This window comes from Lissotriton helveticus, chromosome 6, assembly GCF_964261635.1.
Source record: "Lissotriton helveticus chromosome 6, aLisHel1.1, whole genome shotgun sequence".
NCBI classification, from domain to species: Eukaryota; Metazoa; Chordata; class Amphibia; order Caudata; family Salamandridae; genus Lissotriton; species Lissotriton helveticus.
The window spans coordinates 241,096,671-241,120,883 of NC_136067.1; the positions used below are offsets into that span (position 1 = coordinate 241,096,671).

At 46.5% G+C, this 24,213-nt stretch overlaps 1 protein-coding gene across 1 annotated transcript in view; it reads right to left on the reverse strand.

The window, feature by feature from the left end:
• Window positions 1–1,781: 1,781 nt before the first annotated feature.
• Window positions 1,782–24,213, reverse strand: part of TNFRSF21 (TNF receptor superfamily member 21) — a 257,647-nt gene continuing 235,215 nt past the window's right edge. The window contains exons 5-6 of the mRNA XM_078647690.1: window positions 16,787–17,009; window positions 1,782–3,575 (exon numbers count right to left, since the gene is read on the reverse strand). Of these exons, the coding sequence (XP_078503816.1) occupies window positions 3,346–3,575; window positions 16,787–17,009 (453 nt within the window). The 3' untranslated portion in view covers window positions 1,782–3,345. The remainder of the gene's footprint in view (window positions 3,576–16,786; window positions 17,010–24,213) is intronic.

The window sequence follows — 24,213 nt, forward strand, 5'->3', positions numbered from 1 at the left end:
TACTTGCCATTTTATTTTCTGGAATTCCATGTACATGTTTTTTGTTTTGTTTTATATAGCGCAAACTCGACCCAAAGGTATCAGAGCACTTTACATGAACACCAGTTGTGTTACAGATAGACACATTTATTTTGTTAGGCATGGGTAGATGAAGTGATTTGCCCAAAATCACAGGATGTTGAGTGTCCCTGCTGAGATTTGAACCCAGGTTCTCCAGCTTTGAGGTCGACCCTATAGCGGTCAGGCTAAAAGTCAAAGTGATGCCAGCTCTTCCAAAGAAGTATTCTGGTTTCTCTTGATCAGAGGTTTTCTCTCCCTGTCTGCACATTTGTGAATGTTCAAATCAATATTTCACATCTTTGCCTCACCGATTGTGTCACTTTATAATTTTGCTAGGTGGTGATTGGGGGCAAACTAGTATCAGCACATAAGACTCGTTGAACTGGTAATTCATCCACACTGAATACTGTTTAATGTCTACCCAACGTGGTTAATGTGCCAATTAATTGTTTAATGCATTATGAAGGCTTAGTGGTGATTCTTGTAAGGAATCGTTTATCGTTGAGAGCTGGCTTCTTGTCGCCCCCTCATATCCGCTTCTTATTCAGCTAATCAAAGAAAAGCAGGAGATATTTGGGCAAATCACATGCAAAAATGAAGATGGAGTAGACATCTTATGTGTTTTCATTGTGGCCTCAAGATAGGTCCAACTTCTTCTACCAAGCAATGTCCAATCATAGTTGTATTTTAATGTGGTTTATATTAAGTTCCATAACATCTGATATGTTCTTGTAGAACATAATTCTCAGAACTAATATTTTACAGTACACCTCTTTCAAAACTCCATCTGACCAGAACTCCTTCAATGTCTGCTTGGGAAAAGCTGTGTTTTTATATAACAACCAAATAATCTTGTATAACCACAAACTAACTCAAATTAACACCGTGGTCAAGACTCCATGGGATCACTCAGAATAAAAAAGTTTATTACAGTGATCCAATCTGGAACAAGCAAAGTTTTAAATGTATGCGTGCCAATTTGCATGCCCTTGTATTCTCAGTCAGATGGCAAGAGGGAAGGGCATACAGGTAATGCTGAACAATAATGAAAACAGGCTGCATTATTATGCCTCTCTTTTGTTCATCACTGGTGCCCAAATAATTGCACAAGTGACAATCTGCGCATGTGAGCCATGGAATGCCTATCGGAATCAGCCTTCAAAGTTCCTTATTTTTAGGACTTTAGCAGAGTCACCTCCTCTGAAGGTTAACAATTGCCCTCTCAGGATGTACACTTTATACAATGTCCGGTGAGTCCCTTAACTTATAGACCTGTATGAGAATCAGCAATCGATAAGTAATGGTAAATTCATGTCTTAAAGTAACAAACACAGATTTCTCCACTGACCTGACAGATCTAATCAATTCATGGGCATGGACACATTTCAGTTTATATTTTGGTGACTGAATTTGTGTGATAAATAGTACAATAATTAGCTACAATTTTACGATCACTGGGAACTACCATGTTCTGAGATGGTTTCATTGTTTGTGGAAAAGGATGCTCGTCAAAAGTAGAATTGAAAACCACTCTCTTAAGGAGGGCTACTTTAGGTGCATGGTCCCTTTAAACATTATTTGAGAAGTCAGGGGTTGCAGGAACCAGATTATTTGCAGAGTTTCCAACTTTGTTATTTCGTTCTCTAAAATCCGGCTTTGTCTAACTGAGATCTTTGGAGTGTGTGCGTCTTCCATGGAAGTCTTATTTTTTTTATGGTTTATTTATTTATTTATTTTTTACAGAGTTTCATATAGCGCTAACTTGACCCAGTATTTGGTATCAGAGCGCTTTACATAGCACCAGTTGCGTTACATGAGGACACATTAATTTTTGTTAGGCACGTGGAGATTAAGTGATTTGCCCAGAATCACAGGATGTTCCGCGTCATTGCCGAGACTCGAACCCGGTTTCCCAGATTCGAGGTCGACCGCACTAGCCGTTAGGCCAACTCCTCTCCCTCTTCTGATACAACTTTGATACTTTTAGTTCATGTGCAGATACATAAAGTGGTTAACAACTTCACCGACCTCGTTATGACCATCAGTGTATAAATTTATTACAACAGCCATGAGGCAAAGAAACAGGATTTGCATTTTCTTGTTGGCGAAAAAAAAAAGGAAATGCAGCCTTTTAATTGGCAACTTTGCTGGTGTAATCCAGCTGAAAAATGTACTTCCTGCCGTTAGCAGTTCAAAAAAATAAAAGACAGCGGATTTACTAGCAAAATGCCTAAAACGTTTTTAAATACAAAGGTTAGTGGAAAGAGGCGTGATTGGTAAAACTGGCAGATGTTACAACAGTACTAATAAAGAACACATTTTGTTTTGTTTTTTAAAAAGCATATGCCCCTAAAATAATAATGAAACATTGTTTTTTTATTAAGATTTAAGGTGCAAGTCTTCTGGTGAGGTGGTCATTTTGCCAAACTATTTCAAGACAGTAAGTTGAGCTCAGAGTTCTTTCAGAATATCCAGGTGTCTTTTTCAATTAATTGCGGAGAGGATTTGTTTACACTTAGCTTATTGTTTGATGCCACTGAAAGTGAAAGATGCGCAGCTGAATAATACACCCCCAGTCAATGACATCACAACCAATCAAACATCAGCTACAGTGACACTCATTGACATGGACAGAGCACCCTCTGAGGACAATGTTTGCAATGAGTCTCCTAATCAGTTGAACTGCATTTTATGTAATAATGAAATAAGCACAAGTAAATGTTTTCCAGTTAGGAACCATAAAATACAAGAAAAATACCAGCAGCTAATGGGGAATAACCAACTCTGTAAAAGAAAGGAGTAACTCCAGTTCAGAAATGCCTACTCAACGCCAAGAATAACGGAGTGGGTGTAATTTGGGAACAATCAATAAATGGCACCAAGTAGTTATTTGAAATTAGATCAGAGCTGATCAGACTGGATTCGGGATTCCTTTAAGGTGCACTCCGAAGTCCATGCTCTAGGCAGAGTAGAATCTTCCTGGCGTAGATGATCCACGTAAAGTGCTTACAATAAGTGGAATGAGTAAAAGGAACATTCGCTAGAAAGTTCATTTTCATTTAAGAGTGCTATACCAATTCTGAAAAGTGCATGATTTTATTTACCACCTTTTTTCGCAAAAAAAAAAAAAGAGGGAAAAAGAAGATGGAAAAAAAAAAAAGAGTTCCTAAAAACAAAAAAGTAATATACTGGCCCATGTGTCCACAGAATGCTTTCCTGCATAATGTATCACTCATCCTTAAGACGTGCCTAACCAGCCATGCTCGGTGTGTGCAGAGAGGGCGATCACAGCAGGTCAGGGAGGTGGCAGTACACAGAGTCCAGGAGAGTCTGGCTGGCCTCTTGGCTCTTCACCCCCGCGATCTCGAAGAGCCTGTCCAGCTTGTCCTCGGCTTGAGGGATGGCTTCAATCACGTGCAGCTCCTCGGGGTTCAGGATGTGGAGCATGTCATCAAAAATGGGCTGCAAGTCGCAGGGATCCAGGCGGACCTGACGCAACACGGTGTCTTTCTTTTCTGTTGAAACAAACACAATATGAATGTGCTGCTGAGAGAATAGCGTGCAGGATAAACTTGTTATTGTGAGAAATAAGCCTGAGTGGAGTTCACGGAGTTCCGCAATCGGCGGAGTGCGTTGGGTCGCGCTGATTTTTAGCACCGGGTGTTTGTCCCGCACTGGAAACATCAGTGCGAACTGTACCATGCGCAATGCAACAGGGTGCTGCTTCTTTCTGCTGCTCGAATACATGTTCTACTTGAGCAGCAGCTTCCTCAACGTGAACGGAAGGTTTTTCAACGCGAGCAGTAGTTCCCATCTGCAACCACCAGTGTTGAGAAATCTTGCCAGGAAGTGGTCTGGAGTAAGATTTTCCCCGCTTGCCAACTTAACGTTGGTGAGCAAGGGAAAAACTCAGTTTTTTAGAACTCTGTGCACTGCGCGGAGTGGGAAAAACTCTGCAAGCAGAGCGGAATTTAATGCCCAAGCTTAGTGAGAAACCACTGTCCTCTTTTCCTGCTCTTCTCCCCTCTCCCCACCTCTTCTCACGTTCACGTCTCTCGCCGTTTCTAAAGACTTGAGGCCTCAGTAAAGGGTCCTTTTTTGGTGCATATAATACCACACTCAGTAAATACTGATACTTTGTGATGTGATGCAGTATTTACCAGGAGTGGTACTACCACATTGTTTCGTGTTGCACGTGTGGGTTAACGCTGTAGTACAGTGTGTTTTTCGATTTTCTGTGATGCACGACCCTGAATATTGTGAATTTTACCCATGTGAATTCTACTAGGTTTTACCTACAGGTTTTGCAGGGTGTAGTAATTCCTGCATTCTTTTAGTCTGTAAAAATTAGGGTGCCTGTGGAAAGAGGGGCTTAACATTGCAGCATGTGCCCCAGCACGGATAGTGCTGATGGACAACACAGTCAACAGTATATTCATAACATTCAGTAGAATCGCTACAATTCATCACAGACTCTTCTTGAATATTTATCCTACACATTAACAAACTCACCAAAACTTCGTCTAACCACCGCTAAAACTCCTCTCTACAAACCCCCCTAGAGGCCCCTGCATGTGCTCTAGTTCTCTGGTCTTGATTACATATATGCAATTGTTGCTAATATCTCGAATTTGTTACTGGTCACCATCAAAGCAGTATTTTGTGCAAATATTCACATCTTGTCTTGAACACACCAATGCAAGCACATCACACCCATCCTCAAGGAACGGCAATGGAGCCCAATCATTGTGAGGATCAAATTGAAAATGTGATGTCTGACCTACAAAGTAAACTATCTCAAATGTCCACTGTGCCTGGCTTAACACAATATCTCAGGAGTCCACAGAATTTGACTATTCCAAGAAAAAACGTAATTTTAAAACCAATAAGGCACAAAAGAAAACCTTCATTGCACAGTAGCTCACTTTTGGAACTCCCACCTCGGGGATCTTAAAAAGCCACACATGCTTCTGACATTTAGGAAACAATGGAAAACACACCTCCTCCATCAATACCCAATTGAACCAACCCACCATTAAACCATAACCCTCAACAGATTCCATCCTGGTTAAAATACCTTTCCTGTAGCTGTCCCTTCTATTCCCTATTGTGGATCATACTCGTCTTTGCACCCTGAATGCAAACTGTTAAGTCTCTTTGACCAATTGCTTTTCCTCTGCTTACATTGTTGCTTGTTCTTCTGTAAAGGTTAGCATTCTCAGCAAAGCTCACTAATGTACTTCAGTTAAGAGCGCTATTTAAACCACAAACAAATACAAATAAATGAGGGTCTCCTGGGCTTGCAGTTCCGAGTTAATAAAAGCCAAAGTAAAATGATGTGCTTTAGAGAAGCAAAATCAATTAGGCAGATATAACAGACACCCACGAGTACCTTCACATGCTGTAGTACTGCAAATTCTGGACCCGTGTCTTAAAAATCGTCGTATCATGACGATTATGGTATCAGCGGACCGAGAATGACAAGTACACTATATATGAGCATTTTCGGCCTATTCGAGTGACGAGATCACCCTGAAATCAGGGATCTCGTCCTGAACCCTTAAGCTCCATTTTGTGTATGGCAGCCATTTTGTGGTTGCCCTCACATAGGCCGATGACTAAGGCCGAATAAAGTCATTCGGGACACGTACACCTTTAGCTGACTTTTGTGTGACCTGGGCAAGCTGACTCCAATGCCTGAAGCCAAACCTGTTCGGCCAGTTCCTTTCCCAGTGGCCGAACGAGATTAGGATCAAGGTGCTGCATGTCATAAACCTTTCATGGAGCACAACCCTGCCTAATCTCGCACACACCTGTCTCTGTTTCTTTCTTTATGACTTGCTTTACGAGGAGGAGGTGCCCGATTTTATTAGGGCTCCGTCCGATATCTGATGAAAATGTTGGGCCTTGCCGGGGAATTGATTGTGGGCTGGACAAACTGAAAATGGGCTTGTCATCATTAATCTGCTTTTTCTTTGTCATCAAAATATGTGAATGGTCAACTGTAAAATAAGGAATGTTTGCCTAAAGCATAATATTTTGTATAAAAAGGGATGGCTGGCTTTGTAAGGTTGAGCAGTCTCCTGAGAATATACACCGTGTTGTACTTCTAGGATACCTGTTACTGGCTTCAGCCAATAAATTCGATCTTTGACTTCACCAATAAGACTCTGTGTTTCTGTAGTCTGGGACAGGAAGGACTCGAAGTCTTAGGGTGTGTTCCCTGGCACCGCTGGGTTCTTAAAAACCCAGTACTTCAGTTGGCGCCCAATGTGGGGCGATTTCAGCGGTACCGGTCCAAGCCAGAGGTTCGTGAGGAGCTTCGTGTGAAAATTCTGGAGGAAGGCCAACCACTTCATCGACCCCTGTTTGTCGTTCGTGGTCCGAAAGTCTTTGCTGCGAGGTTCCCCGCTTCCCGACGGATACGAAGGACTGCTGCCCTGACTATCGCCCTGTCTTGGACCCTTTGATGATTTGTAGAGCGAAACGATAGACGAGTCTTCTGGTGACGTCATTGATACCTCAGTTAAGTATAAGTGGAGCGTCTCCCAGTCCTTAGTTTGGTTCTTAGTTTGGGTATCCCCTTGGGATCTTTGATTTGGAACTTGCAAGTACCAAAGCCGAGGGACTCGTGTATTCACAAGACTATCGTACTTCGATAATCCTTTTAAGTTTGAAGCTAGACTAGTGAGCAACGATGCCTGGTCTTAGCAGACTTGGAAATTTGTTTTGTCTTGGTTGTAATAGGGATTCCCGATTGGAGGACTCGTGTCCGGTTCCTCCGATTGGAACTCCAACTTATGAACTCTATGTGAAGCACGGCGTGGGCCCCATCACGTATAATGAAGTATGGATTCGATACACCAGGAAGGATGGTGTTTTAAAATGGCCCCAATATGGTAGTTTTGACACAGAGATATTAGATAATCTAGAGGTTAGACTCTTTAAAAAGAAAGCCCGGCCGGCGATGTTTGACTCTTTCCGCCTATGGCGAAAGGAAGCCAAACAGAAAGAAATTAAATTAGCTAACAGGAATAAAAGAGAAAAGGGTATTTCGATAATGCAAGCTGCTATGCAGTATAAAGATGATGAAGAACAAGCGAGTGAGCAGTTGCACAGGCAACGTAAAATGGCAATCGATAAATGCTATCCAGTTTGGTTACCTCTCCAGCAGGATGCAGCAAAGGAACTTGAGAAAGATCCTTTAATGTCAAATTTATTGAATTCGCCACCCCCCTATGCGCAGAGTGCTACTGCACCTCCGCAACGTTTAGTTGTGCAACCTCCGGTTGTTGTGCCTCAGGTTCTTCCACAACCGCCAGCTCCTTTTCAGTTGGCTCCTACTGCTACGGCTCAGCCTCCTCAAGGGCCGCCGACTTTGCTACCTTCTCCCTCTGTACTTCCTATGACGTTGCTTACTGCATCGACTACCTCTTCTGATGTTCCTACTGTTACTGCCTCTGCATCTGCCTTGCCTCACTCTGCTTTTCCTCCTGTTCTTTCGTCGACTTCTCCTTCTGTCCTACAGAGAATGACTGACACCGTTGCTAGTCTCCTATCTCCTCTTTTTGGGGCAGCAAGTATGACCCCTGTTTCAACGCACAAACAGCTGCGCAGTCAAGTGCCCGACTCTAGGGAGCGGGAAACATTGGATTATTTGGCACATAAATGGGTTACAGAGCCCACAAGATATGAGCTAGAGTCTGTTATGGATGTCTTCCACCAGTGGGAAGCACCGAAGCAAAGATACGTGTTTGATAAAATGTGTGCTTTTCTCTGTGAGGATTTGGAGGAGAATGATTTGGAGCCCAATCCCCCTGAGTTGTGCCGTGTACGGTTCGAGTTTGCAAAAGGAACGATTGTGGGTTCCGATGTTGAGAGAGCAGTTGCGACATTGTTGTCATTTAGGAGGGAGGCTATCTCTCGGTCGTTGTTTGAGCCTGATCCCTCTGTTAGGAGGAAAGCGAGACAGTACCCAATGAGAGAGGTTCCTCCGGTATGGAAGGATGCCGTTGCAGCCGATGTCGCTAATAACGTAGATGCTGTGCCAGCTCACTTTCAGCGTGTTTTTGTACATGTTCCATGGAAACGAGCTGAAGTTTTGGCCCTTAAACAGACTTTGCCTGACCCCCGTAAAAATCCTGCAGGATATTATAAGGAACTATCTCAGACTGCAGACTCATGTATTATGAATTTAGCTGACATAGACATGTTGTTTGGAAATGTTGTTCCACAGACTTTATGGGGTTTGATTCGTCACACGGATCATGCGCAGGAGTTAGGTGATACCTGGGTTAATATTGCTACTGCAGATGGCCGACAAGTTGGTGGTGCTAAACCTGAGCCTTTAGTTGCAGAACTCCCTGGTAAGATAGTTACTTGCATGAAGACTTTAATGCCTGCTATGCGAGTAAATTGGGACAAATTGTCTGCATGTAAGCAAAAGAAAGAGGAAACCGTGTCTGATTTCTTCACCAGGTTTGAAGAGACGTTCATCGACCACAGTGGTCAAGATATGAGTACAGAAGGTGGTCAACGGTTGTTCGGTGACAAGTTCGTACATAATTTGCTTCCTGAGTTGTGTAAGAAATTGAAAGATTCAGAGAGTTCTTGGGCCGTTTCCTCTTCAGCAGAGATATTGGCTACTGCACAGTATTATGAAAATAGAGATAAGGACGAGAAAGATAGAGTAGACAAGAAAACTAAAGAGTTAAAGACGAAGGTTCTTTTACAGCAAGCTTATCCGCCCCGTAATGGTCAGCGTGATTATCAGCAACCTCAGCAATTTCAGAGAAACTCGCAAAGATTCGAGTTTTCTCAACAACGTTTTCCTGTAGGCCCTAATCAGTGTGCATATTGCAAAGAAGAGGGTCATTTTAAAAGTAGCTGCCCTGCTCTGTTACAGCGTATGAATGGTGTTTCTAGCGTACGAGGTTGAGGTGCTCCGCAAGCGCCTAGAGGTAGAGGACGTGGAAATTTCCCCCAGAACGCACGTTCTTTTCCGCCTCAGAATTCAATGAATAGTTTTGATCAGCAGAATAACGCGTCTGGTAGGACGCCTCAGTACTATGCTGATGACTACTATGCGGAAGATGGGAATATGGAAGGTAATGATTGCTAGGACAGCCATAGACAAAGAGAGGGAGTTGTTTCAGTTCCAGTGTATCAGAGTGGACCTTATGTTGAGGTGATTACATCAGGTGTGTCTGAGCCTTTTCTGTTGGATACTGGTGCTACAAAGAGTTCTATTATACACTCTAAACTCCCTGGCGCACCTTTGTCTGGCGAAATGAATGTTTCAGTAGGTTTTTCTGGCGCCCCGGTTAGGAACCCGATTTCTAGCCCTATGACTCTTTCTGTTGGACCTTGTGAATTCGAAGCACCCCTTATTCTAACGACAGGTTGTGGTGAGAACTTGTTAGGATTGGATCTGTTGAAAAGATTGTATGCAACCTTGTATTGTTCTCCTTCAGGAGTACAGCTTACACTGGGTAAGAAAGTGGTCTCCCAAATGTATTTGTCGAAGGATAAACTTCCGACAGAATTGTCGTTTCTTCCTGATATTCTTTGGGCTACTGGTCCTAATGATGTGGGTCTTTTGGAAATACCGCCATATGTTGTGACATTAAAAGCGAATGCTAAAATGCCACGTATTCCCCAATACAAGATCTCTAGTGAAGGTGAGAAAGCGTTGCTAGCGATCATTTATGATTTGATTGAAAAAGATGTAATTGAGGAGACAAGAGGCAACGTTTGCAATAGCCCGGTTTTGCCTGTTTTGAAGCGTACTGACCCTTCTCAGCCACCTGTTTACAGGTTTGTGATTGATCTTAGAGAGGTGAACAAAATCGTTGTGCCACAATTTCCAGTCGTTCCTGATATCACGGCCCTATTGACTATGATTCCAGCTTCCGCCACTTGTTTCTCAGTGATTGACCTGAAAAATGCCTTTTTCAGCATCCCAATTGCCGAGGAGAGTAGGGATATTTTCGGCTTCTGTTTAGGAGGACGAAGCTTCCGGTTCAAATGCGCTCCCCAAGGCTATTGTGAGAGTCCATCGATATATAGCCAGGCTTTAAAAACACAGCTTGATACGATTGTTTTACCTGATGGCGCTACCCTTATTCAGTATGTTGACGATTTGCTAGTCGCTGCAGATACTGAGGATATTTGTAAAGAAGCAGCGTTGTCATTGTTGCGTCATTTGTCTGATTTGCATCACAAAGTGTCCCTTTCGAAGTTGCAATATTGTCGACAAGAAGTGACCTACTTAGGTCATCCCTTATCGAAGGAGGGAAGGAAACTGACCCCAGAAAGAATTCAGGCAATTGCAAAATTGAGTGTGCCTATGACAGAGAGAAGTGCGTGCTTTCTTGGGTATCACGTCATATTGCAGACAATGGATACCGAATTTTTCCTTGCTGGCCAAACCTTTGGTGGCATTGACCTGTAAAGATACGCCGAATCCCCCTTCCATGGTCTGAAGTTTGTCAGAAAAGTTTTTCCGAATTGCGTGATGCATTGTGTTCGGCTCCTGTGTTGGGTACCCCCGACTACAGTAAGCCCTTTACACTGTATGTCCATGAGAAAGAAGGTTGTGCATTGTCAGTGCTGACAGTCTTTTGGGGACAAGCAACATCCATGCGCGTATTTTTCGTCGACTTTGGATCCGGTAGCTAGAGCATTGCCGAGTTGTTTGAGAGCCACAGCGGCAGCAGCTGTTTCTATTCGGCAGTCTGCTGGTTTAGTGATGAATAATATGTTGATTGTGATGGTTCCACATGCAGTGGACATTTTGTTAAACAGGACCAAGACACAGCACTTAACTAGTGCTCGATTGTCAGGTTACGAGTTGACACTTTTAGCGAGTCATGTGCACATAAAAAGATGCAACACATTGAATCCAGCTACGTTGTTGCCGATTGTAGCAGAAACAGATGTTTCTGAACAGCATGATTGTTTTCTCAGGACAGAAGAAGAAACGAAAGGGAGAGTAGATCTCAGAGACACTCCTCTTGTGGAGTGTGATGGTACCTTATGGGTGGATGGTTCATGCTTCAAGCTTCCGAATGGTGATACGACTGCAGCATATGCTGTTACGACTTTGCATACGATTGTTGAAGCTGCACGTATCCCACATAATTCAGCTCAAGCAGCAGAGTTGATTGCACTTACAAGAGCGTGTGTGTTATCAAAAGGAATGAAAGTGACCATATATACTGACAGCCAGTATGCATTTGGTGTGGCTCATAGTTTTGGACGATTGTGGAAAGAACGTGGGTTTTTGACTTCGCATGGAGCCAAGATTCAGCATGGTCAGTTGGTGAATGAGCTTCTTGAGTCACTTACTTTGCCGTTGCAAGTTGCGATTGTAAAATGCAGTGCACATAAGAAGGTTACTGATGATGTTGGTCGTGGCAATGCATTTGCTGACGAAGTCGCGAAAGAAACAGAAAGAGATATGATGAGTCGAATGTATGTTGCAGGCCCTGCGAGATGGGTTGGCGACATCGGAATGTGTGAACATACGATAGAGAGAGTGAAGTCTATTCAAGCTGAAGCTACAGAGAAAGAGTTGAGTGTGTGGAGAGAGAGTACGGGTAAATTGGATGCAAATGGTTGTTGGGTTGAATTGTCAGACCATCAGCGATGGTTGCTACCCGATGCATATGTGCTTGCAGTGGTTACAATGGCCCATGGAATGGCTCACATCAGTCTGAAAGGGATATGTAAGTTGTTGGCTCCGGTATGGCAAAATGCTAGAATTCCTAAGTGTGCAGAGAATGTGGTCAAGAATTGCATGGTGTGTCTGAAATACAATCCTGGTAGGGGAACCCCAACTCCAGCTGGTCATTTTGCGCCTCCAACGTATCCGTTCGAGGTTTTGCAGCTAGATTTCATCCACATGGAAAGGTGCAACAATTTGAAATACGTACTCGTTGTTGTTTGTGCCTTTTCGAGATGGGTAGAAGCATATCCCCTGAAAGACAACACTGCCATGTCCACAGCTAAAGCCCTTGTCAAAGAATTCTTCCCCAGATTTGGGTTACCGAGAATGGTCTGGAGTGATAATGGGAGTGAATTTGTGGGTCGAGTGATGAAGAAAGTATGTGAAGGGTTAGGAATCCAGCAAAAATTTCACGCTGCAAATCACCCCCAATCAGCTGGATTAGTGGAGTGCTATAATGGCACTCTGAAACTTAAACTGGCCAAGATACAAGCAAGCTCTGGCCTCAAATGGCCCGATGCCTTACCATTAGCACTTCTATCGACAAGAATGACTGTGCATTCACGAGTGGGACTTAGTCCTTATGAAATCGTGTTCGGCCGCCCGGCCGACATATGGGGAGTGCCTAGGCCGACAAAATTCAGTGAGATTGAACACCCTGTATTGCTTGATTATTTGTATGATTTGACGGCTAAATTGCGCGTTTTACACCAACAGGTTCACGATACTCTGCCTCAGGTCTCTGAAGCTCCAGGACACACTATCGATCCTGGTTCATGGGTCTTGGTTAAAAATTTCCAGCGGACAAAGAATGATCAGCCCCGCTGGACCGGCCCTCACCTAGTCCTTTTGTCAACGAGATCCGCCGTGCGAGTGGAAGGCAAGCGGAACTGTATCCATGGCATACACTGTAAGAGGGTCCCTTTGCCTCTGCCGTACGACCGGTGGGTCCAGGAGGGTATTGCTGACTCAGACTGAGACTGTGCCTCGTTTTCTGCCTTTCAGCGATGCACGCGTAAAAGGAACAAATTTTGAGCGTGAAAGTGACAATCTTTTACAGGAAGCTGTGCCACCGTCAATTCGATTGGCCACTACCAAGCCTGAACTGTTGTTCCAAGACCAGACATTACCTGGAAAAAGCCGTTATAATCTGAGGCCGAGAACTATGGACAAATAAAAACCTTTTTCTTTGCTACTTTTGAAAACGCAGCTCTCTCATCTGAGAAACTTTTTTATTTTTGTTTTTCGAACCACCATCCGGGTTCAGCTGTAGGGTCGCGGGCGACAAGTCTTTGGAGTGCAAGCCGAAGACACAAGGTCAACGGTTCTGGTTGGTTCTTGGGCGTTTCCCTTGGACTGACAGGCGCATTCCTTAGCACGGAACACCCTACCTCCGCGAGCAGCAAGGTTAGAGGATGGAGTTTTTCGAGATGGAGAGACCTGCCAAAGAGATGAACTTTAAAACCAAAATGTGTATAATGATGACCAGAAAAAGCTTTTTGATATTTTGCATTTTTATGTTGCTTAGTGTAATGATGTTTTTAATAGGATATGTTTTATTTTATTTTCGAGTGACATTTGCACCAACTGTACAGCCCATGCCTCCTTCTACTGTTTCCTCACATTCTTTTCACCCTTTACCTGAACATGAGTCCGTTAGGAGATTAGAGTTTATCAATAACTCTTTCGTTCAGCTTTTACACCAACACCAATTAGTAGTGAACACGACTAACTGTTGGGTGTGTGGTCTTATGCCTCATACTACTGATAAAGGTATCCCTTATTTGGTCCTGCCTTTCAGCCATAATGGTTCTGTGTGGGCATACAGAACGATGTTCATCTATGCTCATGAAGTCCACCCCCTACGTTCTGTAAAGGAAAATCCAAAGAATAGTGCTCTAGTTAAGGGCATAGTAGATATGATTAGAGAAGCTACTTCCTATGAGACTATCCAGAGAGATGAGACACTAGCGTATATTGGATGGAACGTGACCGGATATGGAGTTACTCTGAGTGAAAACCAGCGAGCAAAGAGATCTTCCCCGATTTGGATTGTACCCCATCAGGGTCACCTATGTCTGCAAGGTAATGGCAAGAATCCCAGAGCTCAGCTAGGAAAGAGTATCTGCACGGAGACATATGTATTTGCATCTCAGACTTCCCCTTCGTTCCTAGCAGCTAAGGGTACCTATTTCATCTGTCATGATAGAGCCTACACATGGTTGCCCCCTGACTTCTCGGGCACATGTTTTGTTTCGTTCCTGTTGCCACCCACCTACACAGCTGCGGCAGATTACCATAAGACAAGGATAGTTAGAGGTGTCTTCAGTAAAGAAGACACTGCGGGACACGAATTTGGAGACTTCTTTAAGGGTTTTCTGCCGTTTTGGGGACCTATGGTTAACAGCAGGAACATAAGACAATTGACGAGGGTGGTGAATCCACCGTAGTTGTAACTGCCGGTGCCTTTAATAACTTGACTGCTGAGCTCCAGTCGGATCGCCTTATGAACCTTCAGAACAGGGTCGCGTTAGACGTCATACTTGCAGACCGAGGTGGGGTATGTAAAGTGATCCAATCGAGTTGCTGTGTTTTCATTCCAGATAACGCTCCAACAGTGTACCAGGCCATTTCCAAACTACATAAGATCTCTGAATCTATTCATGTGGATAAAGGAGATTTGTCGTTGATGGGGTGGTTCTGGGAACTGATATCCGCCTGGGGATGGAAGATTCTGATGGTCATTGGGATGATTTTAGCCATCCTTTTCCTCTTCTGTCTGTGCGTACAGTGTGCTCCTGCTATATGTGGCCTCTGTGCTACATCATGTGTAAGGAAACCTGTATCGAGGGACGAGCTAAGTAATAGGATGATGCTACAGCAACATCTCAATGATTTTATGAATATAGACCTGGACTCAGATTAGCGTGAGTGTAGGTTGATTGCCTGTGTAAGGGCAAAAGGAGGGTCTATAGTACTGAAAATTCTGGACCCGTGTCATAAACATCGTCGTATCATGACGATTTTGGTATCAGCGGACCGAGAATGACAAGTACACTATATACTAGCATTTTCGGCGTATCCGAGTGACGAGATCACCCTGAAATCAGGGATTTCGTCCTGAACCCTTAAGCTCCATTTTGTGTATGGCAGCCATTTTGTGGTTGCCCTCACATAGGCCGATGACTAAGGCCGAATAAAGTCATTCGGGACACGTACACCTTTAGCTGACTTTTGTGTGACCTGGGCAAGCTGACTCCAATGCCTGAAGCCAAACCTGTTCGGCCAGTTCCTTTCCCAGTGGCCGAACGAGATTAGGATCAAAGTGCTGCATGTCATAAACCTTTCATTAAGCACAACCCTGCCTAATCTCGCACACACCTGTCTCTGTTTCTTTCTTAATGACCTGCTTTACGAGGAGGAGGTGCCCGATTTTATTAGGGGTCTGTCCGATATCCGATGAAAATGTTGGGCCTTGCCGGGGAATTGATTGTGGGCTGGACAAACTGAAAATGGGCTTGTCATCATGAATCTGCTTTTTCTTTGTCATCAAAATATGTGAATGGTCAACTGTAAAATAAGGAATGTTTGCCTAAAGCATAATATTTTGTATAAAAAGGGTTGGCTGGCTTTGTAAGGTTGAGCAGTCTCCTGAGAATATACACCGTGTTGTACTTCTAGGATACCTGTTACTGGCTGCAGCCAATAAATTCGATCTTTGACTTCACCAAGAAGACTCTGTGTTTCTGTAGTCTGGGACAGGAAGGACTCGAAGTCTTAGGGTGTGTTCCCTGGCACCGCTGGGTTCTTAAAAACCCAGTACTTCAGTGCATGAAACTAAAGTTGCCCTAAACTCTCTAACAAATGTTACACCCATCAGTGAGTCTGTTGACCAGTCATCAAAGAACAGCCAGCTGAAAATTCTTAAAATTCAATAGCTCCAAAACAGATAATTTGATTCAGGGTACAAAACACTGTCCACTGATGCTCTGATCCTGGACCATCACTGCCCCTTCAATGGGAGTGAGTATCCTGAGCCTTATCTAATATGAGTTTGTCTCTCTTCTCGATCAGATTAAAAAAGTGGTAGTGCTAACCTTATACTGCAGCGACGACTCAAGTAATGGTAACACTGCAGTCTATTCATTCCAAATATAAAGTCAAAACCATAACTAAAAATCCGTTCTACTTTTGTATTTTCCTGTGCATGAAGACCACTGTGAAACATGTACCAAAGTTGTACAAAACCTTCATACCTATTAGATTACCTGGTGCACCTAAAAAAATGGATGTGCTCAATCAGAATGATGGCTAGGGTCATATCTAGCGTAAGATGAAATCTACACAGTCAGAAACACCATACACAGATTCCTTGCAGGAAAGAACAAATTCACATCAACCTGAACGCTACTAAAGACAATTAAAGCCCTGCAGTCAGAAGTTACAGTAAGTAAAGTGTTTCAAGCACTGCAGTTCCCACTCACTGCATCTCCGGTGCATAGGCTGCGTGATCAGGAGTACTATCCTGCTGCCCTGGGGCTTGAAAGCACCACATCCACAAAAAAAAAAAGACTAAAATCTTTTTCTAAGATTTTAAAACCCTAAAGTTTTTGTTTTTTGGGTGGGGGGGAGGGACTTACTTTAGAGCAATCAAGCTGCACAGCATTGTTTCAATGACCGAGTACAGACACAGACACAGACTACCCAGAGTTTGCAAAGTAGTAAAGTGTGAGAGGTGATCAGAATTGTCTAATAGGCAATATGTTGAGAACAACATGAAATTCTTGTAGAAGGAATAAGAGTCCTATGGTACATAATGAAAGACATTTTCATCTCCAGTAATTGTGCATGGCACTGAATGTTGCTTATGAGAGAAACTTAGTACAAAGCAACATTGGATACACGCCTTGGTGAACTTATTTTTTAGAAGCCGATGGAGATAGCTCTCTAGCTTTAAAACAGTCACCATACTGACCAAAAATAAGCCAATCATCTTACCTTTGGTAATAAAAGATCCTGTACGGCTGAGAGCAGAGGAGCCGCTGGAAGTAGAATCACAGCGCAGGAGAGGTTCAGACTCATCAACGAAAAATCCCTTGGTTTTTTCCAGGGGAGAAGGGTCCACAGTTATTACAGCTGGATCTGTAGGCTTTGAGCTGGGAGCGGGACTAAGACAGGGCTGGCTGGCGTTCGCAGGAAGGGCTGGGATTTCAACTTCAAGCTATGGAGAAAAATGAACACATTTAACATGCCTCACTCAAAGAGGAATAACCATGCACTTTTTTGCAGAAAATGACACCTAGTTGGCAGTATTGTATTTTCTGTTAGTACAACAAAGCATTCTGGGTCTAGTCTTGGTTTCCAACAATTGAACCCACTGGATTGTCCCTCCGGAAAAAAAAATTAGGATGGGTAAAAATACATTCCAGAACTGTAAAACGTGATGGACATAGAGTCATAGGTGTTATGTTATCACATTTCAGTAGGATGCTACATGAAGACTAACTTTAGGTCTACCGAGTACAATAAACTTCCTGGTCGATCATTTCTTATGTAGTAGATAATAGAATATCTTTTTTTCCAAAATCTTTTCATTTTATTTGTTAAACAGCAAAGATAGAGCAGAGCATACATCGTAAAACAAGTGTGTGTGTCACCTCTGGGGTAAGTTCCCCTACAGATTAACATGTACTGCATCATGACTTGGAGAAATTAAACAGTGCACGCGTCTTAACTGGAGTTTTCCACTGTATTAGGGTGAGCCCCCTCTGATCACTGTAGCCCAAGTCTGCATTAGTGTCCAAACCTCTGTGGAAGCACCATCCGGACCAGACCCTCTCTAATTTACGTGGGCATCCCCTACCTAGGTAGAGCGTCTTTTCATTTGCCGTTCACCAGTCCACAGACAATGACATTTCTAATCTAGTATGGCTTCCAGAAATACTTTCTTGCCAATTATTATTTATAGATCTTAGTACTGCATCTTCAATGACATTTCGGGAACATTGTACTTGTTGTACTTGTTGCACTAAGAGCAGGCCATGCACCACAAGCCAGAGAGCACAGTATCCTAGGTTTCAGATTATCCTCTTTCCATATTACAACTGTGCAAACATGGTAAATAAAAATGCTAGAAGGCCAATGATTGAAATATGTGGTCCGCTGAGATGCTTAACATGATCTTAATCGCCAACATCACAAGTGCTATGATTCCACATTTGTGCTTTTGTTTTAATAAATCATCTTAAAAGGGGAAATGTGAGAAAGTACAGTTAATTCCTCGACATTGTCCAATGCTCAAGTCTTGCCTGCTTTGATCGCACAGAATCTTCCGCCTCCAAGGCCGCTTGCCCAGATCATCTAAATCTGGCCTCATTTCCCCCACTTTCGCTACTGCACCAACACAGTTTGGTGCAAAACAACATTCCTGGACTTCCAGATGCTCTGCAATGTCACCTAAAAATGCACTCAAGAGCAATGAGCTGAGCACCGATTCCAGCAGCAACCTCTTGCTGAGCTGATCTGTTGATACTAGAACTATATCACTTATCACTCAAGCATTTACTAATCGATGTTATCATCCTGTCCAAGGAAGTATCTCTAGTGACTCAAGAGGATTAGTACCTTCCCCCAACACCCCACAAGAGAGGCACAAGTCCCCTCGAACTTTCGTAGTATTGGTTAGACATAAAATAACCCTACCCCCTTATCCGTGAGTTAAATGTTAGTAAACGTATCCCTGCTACCATGGCTTATTACTGTGCAGTCAAATGTAGGACAATAATCAGCTTAGGTGGGAGTTCATGGTTTGGTTTATGCAACGGATTGGTAAATTTGCGGATCAGATAAGTGTCACTGTTCCCTTTGAAGTGTCCTTTTCATGCTGCAATACAGACACCGTATTTGCCCGCGGTGACCGCTCTCATAGCAAGTGGTGATAATGCTGGCTCAAAGGCGCGGTATCCCAAAACATGGGCAAAGTGAAGACTTTGCACCTGGTGGTCATCAGTCCACCTGGAATAGCAATGAGGGAAAGACAAAAATGATGGGCCCAGCCTATAAAGTTCTTCACCTTTGAATGTGCTGACTACCTCCTCTTCCCTGCCAAATGGCAGCGCTCGGAAATCAGCATTTCCCTGCTAAAAGGTTCTTATAGAAATTCTAAGGATAACCTTGTCTCCCATCTTCCCTTACTTCAGTGTCTGAGTCTTCCTTCAGCTCCAGCAGTGCAGGAATACACTCCCACTGTCTGGGAAAGCTGTATCTCGCCCTCCATCTTGAGCCATATCAAACTAGAGGCTGTACAAAATGAATCTCATTGGCCTTAGCAATTCTACTCTTACCACAACGCGGAGTCTTGCTATCACCAGCACCATATGTAAATGCATTTAACACGCACACAAAGGATATGAACGCAAGGGTCTGGCTTTCAAAGGTAAAAGGAATTTTGCTTGCGTTCTTTAAACAATGGCTTCGTATTATCAATCCACAAATATACGGGCATGCTGCCACTGCTGCTTGATGTAAAAAAAAAACAGGATATGGACAGTAGCCCAGGTCAATAAAGAGGGCATGCTTGGTGCCAAACAGTTCCAGGACCTGGGAAGCAACGTTCACATGCCTAGATTAAAGCATCAGCTGGGTCAACAAAATTAAGATATCAGTTTGGGGCCCATCGGGAGACGGGGAGGGGAAGAACCGACCGGACACAGATGTAAGGTGTGATAAAGGCCGCTTTTATTGGAAAACAGGTGCATCCTGAAAACATACCCCAACCTTGGCCTTTGCCGTACAAAACTAGTCCTAACTAATTATACATATACCTGAAAAATCCCCCCACCCCCACCCCTAAACAGTTCCCCGACAACATCATACACATCCTTATCAATTACCCAAACGCCTGCCTCAACTGTTTTTACCTCTGCCAAATGTACACTCCCTCCCCTTCAACCAGTAAAGCTCCTTCCTCCTATCCTACCCCCCCCCATTATAACTAGGGAAAAGCGCCATCCTACATAAAACTCTCCAGCACCTGCTCCCAGCGACAACATTTTTTAAACCCTAACACAGAAAGCACCTGCGACCAACAAAAACCCCTTAATTTTCCAACCCTGAGAGAAGAAAAGAAACCCTTCCCCCCCATCTTAAGGGAGGGCGGGTGGGACAAAAATAACCGAGCCCCCCGGCTGCTGGGTCACTGTCCCATGAAATGGTGCACAGTGACCCAAAATGGCCGCTTATCAACCCTCCCAGCCCAAAAGGAGCCCAAAAACCGCCGCCCAGCCCAACCAGCCCAAAACTCCCTTCCTGTGTCCTCTAACATTCCTCCCCTCCCCTTCCTCCCGGTGCCCCAAAATCCCCGGGGGGGCGAGCCTCCCTCCGGTCGGCCACCCCCCGCAAAGCCCCATTGGGGCCCATCGGGAGACGGGGAGGGGAAGAACCGACCGGACACAGATGTAAGGTGTGATAAAGGCCGCTTTTATTGGAAAACAGGTGCATCCTGAAAACATACCCCAACCTTGGCCTTTGCCGTACAAAACTAGTCCTAACTAATTATACATATACCTGAACAATCCCCCCACCCCCACCCCTAAACAGTTCCCCGACAACATCATACACATCCTTATCAATTACCCAAACGCCTGCCTCAACTGTTTTTACCTCTGCCAAATGTACACTCCCTCCCCTTCAACCAGTAAAGCTCCTTCCTCCTATCCTACCCCCCCCCCATTATAACTAGGGAAAAGCGCCACTCGAAAGCCCCGTATCGCTTTCGACCCCCCCCTTAGGACCCCTGCACCTTCGGATACCTTTGCACCCCTATTGCCCGGTCCAACGCCTCCTTCAGCTGCACAATATACAGCACCATCCCATATCTGTACAAATGTACCCCATCCTCCATGAAAAAGTAGACCGCCCCATACCTCAGTTCCGGGTGCTCCATTCTACCCACCCCTTCCTTCTCACAAAAGGCCCTCATCTTCCTGTTAATCTTCCTCCTAGTCCTGTCAATAGCCCCTGGTCTCTCCGCCCTCCTCCAACATCTCCTGGGTATAAATTCCGACCATATGACGTAACACCCTGCCCACTGCCTCTTGATCTCCAGCAAATCCCTCCTCATCTGTTTTACCAGTGCCAGTCCCTTACACTGAACTAGGTCATTTTCCCCCAGGTGAACCACCAAAACATCCGGGCACACCCCTCCCCGCACCACGTTATTCAAAACCGGACCAACTGGTGCCAACGCATGCCCCCTTTTCCCCTCCAATGACACCTAAACAACTGCTCATCTAATTCAAGATTAAGGTTCCAGTATTTTTTCCACTCTGCCTTCTCCGCTCTCTTTACAAAAGAATGGCCCACCACGTATATATACACTGCTGCCGCTGTAGGCCCCGCCACCGCACCTGCAAAGAGACATATGTCAGCAGCAAATCCAAAATCCAGCTTAGTCCACCACTACCCCTCGCAGCCTGACATACGTCTGATAACAGTCCGATTTCCAGCGCCCCAGCTGTTTAATTTCTTCCTTCCCCCAACCCTTTCGCGCCGCCTCCGTCGCCGCCCCGATGCGAAATGAATGCGTCCCGAAGTCTTTTGGATCTTCACCCATAGACCGCAGGGCGTGCCGCAAGACCCATTACAACTGCGCAGCCGTCACCCGCCCGCCTCTCGCCTGCCGAACACTTCCGCCCAACCTGCGCCCCTCCGTCTGCCAGCCGTCTCCCCCACGCCACTGGACACACCGCCTTCGATCCCCCCGGACCCACCAACACCCAAGTACCCTTCCCTCGCTGATCAGTCTTGGAACGCTGAAGCCGCACTGCGACCTCCCTGCCTCGGAACTCCACTTCCCCCCACGTCAACCCCGTACGCCCTTTCAAACCCACCAACTCTGACACCCGAAAGGCCCCGAAATACATCCACGACATCAATGTGGAAAACCGCACCGGCTCCTCCCGATCCCTGCACACTGTCGGTAAACAGCCCACCAGTCCCACCAACCTCGCCTCTGTAATCGGTCGTCTCCTCCGTGCCCGAGCCCCTCTCTCTCTCCCAACCCTCTAAAAGACGCCCTCCCAATTCACCCGCCGAAGGGGCATAACCCCACCACAGCCTGCCCATTAACGCCAAACCAGCCAGTTTGCTCGCAATTGTCACCCTCGCCAGACCCTTATCCATTAACCCCAGCATGAATTGCACCACCTGCTCTTCCCGACGCCACTTGCCCCGCTGCCTTACCGCTCCAAAACGCAGAAACTCCAGCCAGGCCTGTTCGTAACTCCTCCACGTGGACGCTGCCAGAGACGACCTCACCAACTGAACGACCCGCGCTCTCCCACCAACCACAGCTCGTCCGGCACCTTCGTCTTGATCGTTCCGCGCATCACCTGCCCGCCCAGTAGAGTCCGAAACCTCCGACGCCCGCCGCGTCCGATGACATCGTCACATCCCCCTCCCAGTCCTCCGGTGGCGCCATGGGAACACCGTTAAAGCGCTCCAAAAACGCCAACCACATGCTCAGATCTTCTCTCGCGCCCCCGGATAGTCGCACATGCTGATGCGGCAGCGACAAACCGGACAAAGCCAATCCCAACCGCTGACAAAAGGTCCGCCCCGCCCGCACAACGCGACACGCGAAATTCCAATGCCCCAGCAACACCTGCACCGCTCGCACAAAAACCTTCGGCATAACCAACATGCCCCTCACCAACTCAACCATCGCCGCCCGCTTGTCCTCCGGTAGGCGTGCTTCCATGGCCGCTGAATCGAGCTGAATCTCGAGGAACGACAGCACCGTGCTGGGCCCCTGCGTCTTCTCTGGCGCCAAAGGCACCCCCAGGTAATCCATCAGGTCCGTAAAACTGCTCAGCTGCTGCTGGCAGTCCGTCAAACCGGGTCTGCCCACCAGGAAGAAGTCGTCCAGGTAATGCGTAATCGCCTCAGAGCCTGTGCGCCAGGAAAAAGCCCACTGCAAAAAAGAGCCGAAACGCTCGAACAAGGCACACGACACAGAGCACCGCATTGGAAGCGCACCCATCCAGCTGGATCCCCAGCAAATGATGATCAGCTGTGTGAACCGGCAGCAACCGAAATGCCGATTTTACATCGCATTTTCCATGAGCGCCCCCCGACCCGCCGTCGTCACCAAATTCCTTGCGACGTCCACGGACGAGTAGGACACCGGTGTCAAAACTGCCGAGATAAAGTCGTGCACCGACGCGCCCTCCGGCCATGAGAGATGTTGAATCCGGCAGAATTGACCTTGCTCTTTCTTTGGGACCACTCCAATGGGTGAAATGATCAAATCTTTCAACGGCGCTACCTCGAAAGGTCCCACCATCCTCCCCTCTTTCACTTCCTTTAAGAGCTTCTCCCGGACGATACCCTTGTGTGCGTTCACGGACTTCAGGTTCTCCGCCCATCGAGCGATCCGCGGACCCTCGTACCCCAACCGGAAACCCTCCCTGAAACCCCGACGCAGCACCATCACATCGTCCGCCCGCGGATACGCCTCCAAGAAAGGTTCCAGCCGATCCAGCCTAACCGGTGTACCAGCCTTTTCCCATGGTACTCGCTCCCCCCTTTCCCCCTGCCCTCCCCCTGCCCTCCCCCTGCCGGGGAGGGCAGGGGGAGGGCATGCTCCATCCCCGTCCCCCGGCGGCCGGATCGACCCATCTGGAGGGGGGCGTCGGAGAGCTATGGCCCATCCATCTGTCGTCTGTCCACACCAGGTCCCTCGTTGGAGCGCGACCGCCCGTACTAGGCAGAGCCGGCCCATCCACTCGGCGGGGTGGAGCCGCATGCTGCTCACCCGAGCCCCTACCCCACTGCTCCTGCCAAGAGAAAAACGGGGAAGTCCAGCATGCCGGGGCAAAACCCTCTCCGCTACCTCCCCAGCCACCACTCCCCCCGCCGCAGAATGCCCTCCTCGCCGCGCTGGACGCCCCCCCACCCACTCTCTCCCCACCCCCAGCTCCCCGCCCCGCCCTGCCCCTCCCATGCGCCTCCCCTTGAACCCCCACAACCGCCCCATCCCAGCGTCTCCCCCCCGCTACCCCCTGCCGCTCCACCTGCCCCGTATCCCCCCCCGCCCCCTCCCCCATCCACCGTCCGCCCCCAACCCTTGATGCAGGCCCGGACCCCCGGTCGGCCCCCCACTGCCACCCCTCGCACCCCCTCCGTGCCGCGCGCCCCGCCCCCTGCCCCGTGGGGAGCCCCCCCTACTGGGAGGAACTATGTCGTCATCTGCGGAGTCCTCCCCCCCCAGCTCACTCTCACCTCCATCTCCCTCCTCTTCCCCCCCCTCCGACTCCTCAATCATGAGCGGCGATTCCCCCCCTGTCGCTCCCTGCCCCCTTGCCTCCCCCTCCCCCATTGCCCCACCGGCCCCACCCCCCACTCCTTCTTCCCCCTCCCGGCCC